Source organism: Meles meles, chromosome 7, assembly GCF_922984935.1.
Source record: "Meles meles chromosome 7, mMelMel3.1 paternal haplotype, whole genome shotgun sequence".
Lineage (NCBI taxonomy): Eukaryota > Metazoa > Chordata > Mammalia > Carnivora > Mustelidae > Meles > Meles meles.
The window spans coordinates 35,625,056-35,635,504 of NC_060072.1; the positions used below are offsets into that span (position 1 = coordinate 35,625,056).

Genomic DNA, 10,449 nt, shown 5'->3' on the forward strand with positions numbered 1-10,449 from the left:
TATAATAGATATTCTATTAAAGGCCTTATTTATATTTTAGGTATCATTAGACTTTCTTTTTTGTATGTGTGGTATTGCTTAGAGGACTTGGTGACTTGAGTGATGTGTTCCAGTAGAGATCCTAGAAGGACACTGATAAATAATGGAAAGGGCTTTATGTTTTAATTAGATCAGTGCTTAAATGCCAATTTTGGCTATGTACTTTTGTAAAAACTTCCATGGTTTTCATTGTTTTCCACTTAATTTCCTCACCTTTAAAATGATAGTAGTTAATACTTCTCTTGGGTTATAAGGATGATCAACTGACTTACAGTTCATGAATCCCTTATTATAAAGTCTAAAGCATTGAGAGCAACATTAAACCACATGTTATGGGGGGCGCCTGGGTGGCTCAGTGGGTTAAAGCCTCTGCCTTCGGCTCAGGTCGTGATCTCAAGGTCCTGGCTGGGATCGAGCCCCACATCGGGCTCTCTGCTCGGCAGGGAGCCTGATTCCCCCCTCTCTCTGCCTGCCTCTCTGCCTACTTGTGACCTCTGTCTGTCAAATAAATAAATAAATAAAATCTTTAAAAAAAACAACAACAAAAAACCCCCACATGTTATAGGAAATATTATTTCAGTTTTTAATTTTCTTTACAGAAAGATTAGGTTCTGTCATTAATCCAAAATCAGTGGAATTCCATTAACCAAAGTATTTGGTGTATGGTTTGCTTCCTTAATATATGCTTATTAAAACTTCCTGGGGGTGCCTAGGTGCCTCAGTGGGTTAAGCCTCTGCCTTCGGCTCGGGTCATGATCTCAGGGTCCTGGGATAAAGCCCTGCATCAGGCTCTCTGCTCAGCATGGAGCCTGCTTCCTCCTCTCTCTGCGCCTGCCTCTCTGCCTACTTGTGATCTCTCTCTCTCTCTCTCTCTCTCTCTGTCAAATAAATAAATAAAATCTTAAAAAACAAAAACACTTCCTGAATATGTTTCTTTTAAGCAACTTTAAATTCTTTATGGGAGCTATTTGGTGCATACATTACAAACTAATGAATTAGATAAAATCTTGCTTCTGTTTTTGCATGATTCTTAATTTGTCATAGCTGTGATATAAATTACCTTAGAAAGTGCACCTCTAATAATTCATGCTTGTCTTTATGAACCAGTAGCAGAAGGCCAATTATTTGTTTACTAAATCTGAAATCACCTAAATTTTGAATCTGGAAATTTAAAGCTGAAAGGACAAATTAAATATAATTTGCCTCTTCTGATGGAAAAATCATGCAATTGTTCTATTTTTTCCTAAGTAGACTGTTTTGTGTCCAATTTTCTCCAACATATTTTACACAAAGCATATGGAATAGTTTTTTTTACATCTTCTATCAGGCATGTGGAGATTGGTGAGAAAATATATCATAAGAAAACATTTTTAAAAATACATGAAATACATTCAAGATGTGTAAGGAAAAGCAAACACAGATTTTACATGACTTAGCCTATTTAAAAGGGGTGATAAAGCATTGGATTCAAAGCCTTGATCTCACTTTTGTTCAAATTCTAAACATGAGTGAAGAGTAAAACAGTATTTTTGTTTTCCATCATTTTCATGATGCAAGAAAAAAACTTATTAACATTTGAGTAAGGTTAGTGACTATATTTTAAGAATCTTCTAATATTTAAATCAAACAGAAAAAGTCAATGCAGTTCCTCTGGAGCAACCACTATATAAAAATCACATATTATACATTAGAAATGGACATTCACACAGTTATTGATATCCACACAAATAGCAACTTAAAGAAGCAGATGAAATTCGGGCAAAATTTTTTAAAGGTTTTATTGATTTATTTTAAAGAGTATGAGAGGGGGAGACACAGAGAGGGAGAGAGAATCTGAAGCAGACTCTGCTGAGCGCAGAACCCAACATGAGGCTCGACCTCACAACTGGGAGACATGACCTGAGCCAAAAACCAAGAATCAGATGCCTAACCACTGAGCCACCCAGGAACCCCAGGGAAAATTTTTTTAGTCTCTTTAATGTTCTTTTGGCATGGTCTCAGAACATGTGTAAAATTTAATTGTATACCTTTGTAAAAATGAAATATTGAACTATTTATGACTTCCTAATTTCAAAGCATGATGCTAATAACTTTAGGTATATTTCCATTATCATAACAACATTATATATAGTGAAGTACAAGAAATAAAATTTTCTTGCTTTGAATTGAGGAAACTGAAGCTTAAGGATATTAAAAAAAATGTCTAAGAGTACAGTTCTATGAAGTGCTAGGGTTGGATTTTAATTTCAGTCTTTGGATTTGAGAACTTAGTTTCCAAATCACTAAAGTATAATTCTTTTTATGTGAGTATATTGATAACCCAAGAGAAGGTATTTTGTCTTGCTACTTTCACATACAGTGATATATATGTATAACTACATATATGTATAACTATATATATGTATATAGATGTATAACTACATTCATATATATGTATAATTACATATATGTGTAGTAATGCATGTATTTGTCATTTTAGCTTTAAAACTAATCTCATGAGTTCTATAGATAATACATTTTAGGCTTGGGTTAAATTAGGCTTAGATCAAATAGAAAGTGGCAGAGTTGAAACTTTAAGCTTAAGCCCTCTGACTATTCATGTCTGAGAAGGATTGCTATTCTAGTTGTGTGAGTTCAAATTACTGATTTATATATGTGCTTTGTATAGTCTTTCTGAGGATGTCATGCACTTATAAGAATACTAGGTGAGATATTTTCCTCCTTACTTCAACGGAAATTTGTTAACTTTTTTCCCAAAGATTTATTTATTTTAGAAAGAGTGTGCAAGCAGGGGGAGGGGCAAAGGTAGAGAGAGAGAAAATCTTAAGCAGATTCCACATTGGATGCAGATCTTGATGCAGGGCTCCATTTCACAACCCTGACCTGAGTCAAAACCAAAAGTTGTCTGCTCAACTAGCCACCCAGGTGCCTCAGAAATCTGTTTACTTTCTGCTATTAGCCAGATATATATTATCATGAAAAAAAATATATGTATATAATATTATCTTTTAAATTGAAGCTAGCCCTTAAAAAAACTCAAAGCTTGATATAAAAAAAAAAAAAAAAAGACAAAACAACTGACTGAAATGTAGTGAGATCAGTACTTTCCTTAACAGTCTGAAAAACTCTTCTGGAAGTTCTGTGGTGTTCACGCTGCCTTGTGTTGGAAGAATCTGGGAAAAGAGATTATACTTGAGCCCTGGAATAGAGTAAAACTAATTACTAACTTGTCTTAATAAATAATGTGCTCTTATCCTTTCAGTTAATCTACTACAAGTTTCCTCAGTTAAAAAGTATGCTTGGGGTACCTGGGTGGCACAGTTGCATGGTCTCGGGGTTCTGGGATCGAGTCCCACATCAGGCTCTGCGCTCAGCGGAGAGCCTGCTTCCCTTCCTCTCTCTCTCTGCCTGCCTCTCTTGTGATTTCTCTCTGTCAAATAAATAAATAAATAATCTTTAAAAAAAAATAAACTGTTCAGCTGAGTTTTGGTGGAGCCACAGAGGTGCCCCTAGATAGCTTGGATCATGGGAGTGGATGGGCCAGTAAACACTGAGCAATCGAGCTCTTCAGCCTCTTAATCAAAATAGCCCAATTTCAAGTGTTATTATCTGACATAAATCTTTACTTGAAGAAAAGATGTCATGGCTAAAACTGGATTGAAAGCTACTGTACTGGTTAATAGACAATTTTTTAAAAAATCTCCAGCATCAAGTAAAAGACAACTTTTGTTTTTTAACAGATAACCCCCAAATCCCAGGGGCTTAGAACCATGCTATACATTCAGAAAAGGACTGTGTTTCCTTTTGTCCACATTTAGGGACCATGTACAGCGTCTCTGTTTACTCTGACAGAGAAAAAGTTAGATGTCTCCAGGGTGATACTGGGTGCATCTGCTCACTCTTCATCATCCAAGCAAATCAGTCATGTCTAGCTTCAAGAATTAAGGAGGTTAAAAAAAAAAAAAAAAGAATTAAGGAGGTTTACTCCTGCTCTGTACGATGATGGTGGAAAACAAACTATCAGAAAACCAAACGACCACTACAAATTACTAATGTTCTGTAAGACAGAATGCTGAGTAAAATGGAAGACATAAACACCTAATCTCATGAATCTTAGAGGAGTAAGTCAATTCTGTTGGAACAGTATCTGTAGGTGAATGATATGCATTTTCATCATAATATAGATATACAGAAACAGAATCTGTCAGAATATAAAAAGTAGAACATTATGGAAAATGAAACTTAAAGATCATTTATCATGTGTGCCATTGTAAAATGCTTCAGCCTCTGTTTTCCAATCTCCTTAGTATAAATTAAAATTAAAATTAATATTACAAATGACTATATTTATTACAATAATTTCAACTTTCAAAAAGAAAATAGCATTTTGGGGGCACCTCGTGGCTCAGCGGGTTAGAGCCTCTGCCTTCGGCTCAGGTCATGATCCCAGGACGGCTCAGGTCCTGGGATCGAGCCCTGCATCGGGCTCTCTGCTTGGCTGGGAGCCTGCTTCCTCCTCTCTCTCTCCCTCTCTGCCTGCCTCTCTGCCTACTTGTGATCTCTATCTGTCAAAAAAATAAATCTTTAAAAAAAAAAAATAGCATTTTTAAAAACATGCTGTTATTTTTTTTATAAAATAGCAAGTAAAAGACAAGTTTTTGTGCTTAATTAGCTTAAGAAAACCCACATTCTTAGATTAATAGTTTGTGTTATAAGCAAGAAACTAGCTGGTCCTTTTCTTTTTTTTTTTTGCATATACTTTCTGCAAACCTATGATTTTTTTTTTTTTCCAAGTCACACATCTCATTTAATATATTGTGGATGGATAGCTCTCCAAAGCAGCATACATAGAATCGAGCCTCCTTCTACTAACCAGACAATACAGTATTGAATAATCACAATTTAATGAACCTGATGGCAGGACACTGAACTCGTACTTATAATTACAACAATTTTGCAACAGACATTATTTACATCTATTTATTCCAACAGGACAAAAATCCCTAGATCTAGCATGATTGTTTCAAAAGGAATGCATCTTTATAACGTTGCTGGGTCATACTATGTTGCCATCCAAAAAGGAGACAGATTTACGCAGCTAATGATCAAGTGTCTGTTTTCCCACACTGATGCCAGGACTGGATATTATCCAAATTTTAGATTTTAATCCATCTGAAAGCCAAGGAAATTTGTTTTATTTTGTGATTTTCTGGTTAGTAAGGTTAAGAAATTTACAGATTTTCTCTATTCCTTTGAATTCTTCAATCAACATGCCCGTTGGCATGCACTGCCAATCTTTCCACGGCCTTGTATGTGTAATGGCACTTTGTTCCCAAATGACACTTTACTTCCTATAACTTCTATTATTTTGTCAACTGTCTTTTACATCTTTTTGGTGCCTTCCACCATGCTGAAGTTTTAAATCTTTGTATAGGCCAACCTACTCTCCTCCTCAGGTCTTCTAGGACCCCATGTCCTACTCAGTAAAGCTTTCCTCCTTTCTAGGTTTGCTTCTTACATATCATTTTGTAATTAGAAAGGTTAAATACAACTGCATGACATTTTTCTGTAATGTATGTGTGCTTTTTTTTTTTTTTTAAGAGGGTGGACAACCACTGTCAAAACATCATTTCCCGTCTAACAAAAACCAGTCTTATTATATACCAAAATCTGAAATGCAAAGAAACCTATTTCAAAGATGTCCTGCTATGCTCGCTGAATTATCTTTCCTTGTGTAATTTCAACTAAAATTGTCAAAGTGAACATATTCTACGGGACTCTGTCGTGAAGGACAATTTACCAACACTTTAATGGTATTGGGTATTTCATCTAGAAAAATGTATTTCTCCTCCACTGACATACGTTCATAGCTCAATAGTCTAATAATTCCCTTTCACCTCTATTCATAAGTTGCCTTATAGTTTGTTTTTGAAGTGAGAGTTGTATTACACACACAGAAATAATTAGAACCTTTAGTACATTCTTCTCTGTGCCACAGCAGGGATTGGCCAACTTCTTCTGTAATAGGGTAGAGTAAAACTTGAAGCTTTGTGGGCCATATCGGCTCTGTCACAGCTACTCACCTCTGCCATTGTGGAGTGAAAGCAGCCACGGGAAAATATGAACAGCTGTGACTGTATGCCAATAAAACTTTATTTACAGATGCTGAAATTTAATGTGTCTTTAAATTTAAATTTAATGTAACTTTCATGTTGTCACAAAATATTCTTTGCTACTTCAACCATTTAAAAATTTTTTTTTTTTTTTTTTTTTTTTTTTTTTTTTTTAATTTAGATCATGGGCCATACAAAACCAGTGAGACTTTGGTCACTGAGTCAGTTTGCTGACACCTACTTTGGACCAGTTTATCTCAAGGTTGACAGTTCCTTAAAAGTTGGAGAGTTCATTCATATGCCCAGGTGATTTTAAATAAATCAAATCTCTCCAAGCTTTCTAATTCTTGAGTAATATGTCAGCAGTTTTAACTCTGTAAATATACATCTTCCATTTTTCTGATTCAGTTCTTTTGTTCCAAGAGGCCTACTGATCCATGTTCTCTAAACACTTCCTAAGACTTGTCAGATGTAGAGTAAAGCTGAATTCTCTCACCAATAGTCACATCTGACCTTACCTGTATGCAGATGAGCTGGAAAGCCACAGCTGTAACTCAACATTACGGAAACAAGTTTTAAACCACATGGGCAGAGCCTCACTGACTCCCTTGAAACTCCTGCTCCTGATCTAAACTGGCCTCCTCCTATGCACCTTTTCTATCCAGAGCTGACTGTGGTAACTTTTCAATGAACCACAGTAATGTTTTACTCAACACTTGGTCTGGACCAGGCACTGTGCTAGGCACGTCTTACGTATTAAGCAGTGTAAAGGATCTCAGCACAAGTTGTTACATAAGGAGTGAATGAACTGTATTAACACTTATCGAAAATCAATCTGACTGCAGTGTGACGAACACACACATAAAGGACAAAACCAACCAGAGGGACCAGTTTTTCAACTAATGGAGCCTATGGTGATGGGAGCGAGGGCCGACCCCAGAGAAACCTGGGAAGCATATCCACAGGATTTGATGTGGAAGGTAAAGAGGGGCGTGCGGAAGGCTCCCCACTATGAATTCTTGGATGAGCAAGGTGTGCGGTCGGCCTGAAGACTTTCCTGCTTTTCTTATAGTTATAGGATCTCTCCCCAGTGTGGACTCTCTTATGTTGATTAAGGTGTCCGATTTGGATGAAGGTTTTCCTACATTCTTTGCATTCATACGGTTTCTTTCCAGAATGAATTCTCTGATGGACACTAAGGGACTGACGATGGCTGAAGGCTTTGCCACAGGCACTACATTCATAAGGTTTCTCTCCAGTATGACTTCTGCGATGACAAATGAGTGAGGACTTTGTCTTGAACGCCTTCCCACATTCGATACATTCATAAGGTCTTTGGCCAGTATGAAGCCTCTGATGCTGAGAACAGGATGAGTTATCACCAAAGGCCTTCCCACATTCGCTGCATTTATAGGGTTTCTCTCCAGTGTGCACCCTCTGGTGTTGAATAAGGTGTGTGGTTTGGCTGAAGGCTTTCCCACATTCCTTACACTCGTACGGTTTCTCGCCTATATGAGTTTTCTGGTGCTGTGCAAGGTGAGCCTTCTGGGTGAAGGCTTTACTACAAACCTTACATTCATAGGGCTTCTCTCCAGTATGAATTCTCTGGTGAGTGGCCAGCTGAGAGCTGATGCTGAAGGATTTACCGCACTCCCCACATTCGAAGGGTTTCTCTCTCCGGTATGGATCCTCAGATGACTAGCAAGGTGAATGTTCTGCCTGAAAGCTTTCCCGCATTCTTTACATTTGAAAGGTTTCTCTCCAGAATGCACTCTCTGATGTTGAGTGAGGGATGCATGATGGCTGAAGGCTTTTCTGCAAACATCACACTCACATGGTTTTTCTCCAGTATGAATCCTTTGATGCACAGTAAGGGAGGAGCCATATCTAAAGGATTTGTCACATACATCACATTTGTAGGGTTTCTCTCCAGTATGAATCCTCCTGTGCTGATTAAGTCCTATGTGATCACTGAAGGCTTTCCCACAATCGATACAATCAAAGGGTTTCTCCCCAGTATGGTAATACCTCCAGTGACGGATAAGGGATGTGTTCTGGATGAAAGCTTTCCCACATTCAATACATTCATAAGGCTTCTTGCCAGTGTGACATCTTTGATGTCTAGCAAAGGATGAGCCATCACTGAAGGCCTTTCCACATTCATTACATTTATAGGGTTTCTCTCCAGTATGAATTCTCTGATGAACAGTAAGGGATGAGCTCTGGGTAAAAGTTTTCTTACATTCATTACATTTGAAAAGTTTTTTTCCTGCATAAATTCCTGTATGTTTTATTACCACTGAATTCTTGGGAAAATTTTTCTTAACAGAGTCACAATTATGAACTCTCTCTTCTGAAACGTCCAAATGAAACCATCTCCCAGATTTATTAAGAGTACGTTCTCTTTCCTTAGAGAGGGTTTTGTTATGAGTGATTGCCTCTTGCCTGAATTGTGTCTCCTGACCTACCAGCTTCCTTTCAAACACACCCTTGGAATCCCAATTTCCTCTAAAAGTGGAACATTCCACATTTGGGTTTGAAGTTCTGTCTGTTACTTCAGCAAATGAATCTTGCTTTGGAAATAATTCCTGGGTGTCACGTATAGATTGTTGGCCTGGGCACAGGCCCCTGGTCAGCTCTGTTCGCATCATCCACGGCTCCCTCCCCTGCTCCAGCAGAGAGACCAAATCAGGCTTAGGAACACAGGGTCCTACTGACCCCAGGTCACCACGGCTCTCCCATCTCCCATTCTTAACAGACGCTCTTCCGAGCTGGCTCCAGCTGCTGGGAGAAGTCTACGGCCACATTTGCGATGGCCACCAGGCCCGGCTGCCTCTCAAACAGGGCACCATAATCCCAATTTTCCCCTAAAATGGAACATTCCAGACTGTAGTTTGTGAGTCTTCCCATTATCACTGCCTGGGGTAACTTCTCTTTACTGATGTCCTTCTTTGCAGGCAACTCCTTGATTTCCGGCACAATCTTCAAATCTGGGCACCGGCCTCTTGTCAACTTTCTCTTCACCATCCAGGGCTCTTTCCTCTGTTCCAATGAGGAGATCATATCGGGCTTAGAAATGCAAAGTCCCAGTGACACCAGGTTCCTGTAGTTCTCCAGCATCACGGTCCGGTACAGATTCCTCTGAGCAGAGCTCAGCCACTCCCACTCCTCCCGGGAGAAGTCTACGGCCACATCCCCAAATGTCACCAAGCTCTGAGACATGGCTCTCAGTTCAGTTCCTGTCCCTGCTGCCTCCTGCTTCTGCCTCTTCTCCTGGAGAAGGGCAGTGTCCCTGGAAGGAAGAGCTCGGTTCTCAGGCCCCGCGGTCAACGCTCCTCGCTGGCCTCTGGATGGGGAGCCATTCCTCGCGCGCGGCCTTCCCCGGCCAGGGCGGGCGAAGGCAGCCGGGGTCCCCACAGTCCGGCCTCGGCCCGCCCCGGGCTTTGTGCGGGGAGCGCAGCGCCGCGGTGGGGACCCCCGCCCGCGGGCCGCGCACCCCTGCCCGCACTCGCCGCCCGCTGCATGTCGGCGCGGCGAGTGGGGTCGTTCCCCCCACCCACCGCGGGTGCACCCAGCGTCCAGAGGGCCCCGCCCCGCGCCCACCGCTGCAGCCGAGCCCCCGACCCCGCCAACCGCCTGAACCCTGGCCCGGGGCCGCCGCCGGAAGTGGGCGTGGGCGGCCACCGCAACGCCCCCCGGGAAGCGTAGTCCTGGCCAGGGCGGCGGCGGGACTGAGCGGAGCGCAGGCCTCAATGCGCCGGCCCTCCCCGGGCCAACACAGCGTCCGCCGTCTCCCTTAAGGGCCGGCCGCTTCCGGCTGTTCGGGACCGCGGCCTCCGGGTGGCTGTGGACACCCGGCCCAAGCCTGACCGGAAGTACAGGCCTCCCGACGGACGGACCGCGCCCCACTCTGCAAACCTATGATTAATGCCTCCACTATGATTTGCTCAACTCCACAGATTTGAACCAAAAGAATATATTTTGATATCTAATCCAAGAAGAGTTATGAGTCACTTTTTAATTTTTTCAGTGTTCCAAGATTCATTGCTTATGCACCACACCCAATGCTCCATGCAATACGTGCCCTCCTTAATACCCACCACCAGGCTCACCTAACCCCCCACCATCTCTCCTCCAAAACCCTCAGTTTGTTTCTCAGAGTCCATAGTCTCTCACGGTTCATCTCCCCCTCCAATTTCCCCCAATTCACTTTTCCTTTCCTTCTCCTAATGTCCTCCATGTTATTTTCATGCTCCACAAGTAAGGGAAACCATATAACTGACCCTCTCTGCTTGAC

The 10,449-nt window shown here is 41.0% G+C and overlaps 1 protein-coding gene across 1 annotated transcript; it reads right to left on the minus strand.

Moving 5' to 3' along the window:
* Window positions 1–6,608: 6,608 nt before the first annotated feature.
* On the minus strand, window positions 6,609–9,635 carry LOC123945810 (zinc finger protein 28 homolog). The gene is given in 3 exon segments (XM_046010714.1): window positions 6,609–7,826; window positions 7,829–8,905; window positions 8,907–9,635. Coding segments are annotated over 3 exon segments (2,310 nt in total). The 5' UTR covers window positions 9,375–9,635; the 3' UTR covers window positions 6,609–7,061.
* Between the last annotated feature and the right edge of the window lie 814 nt (window positions 9,636–10,449).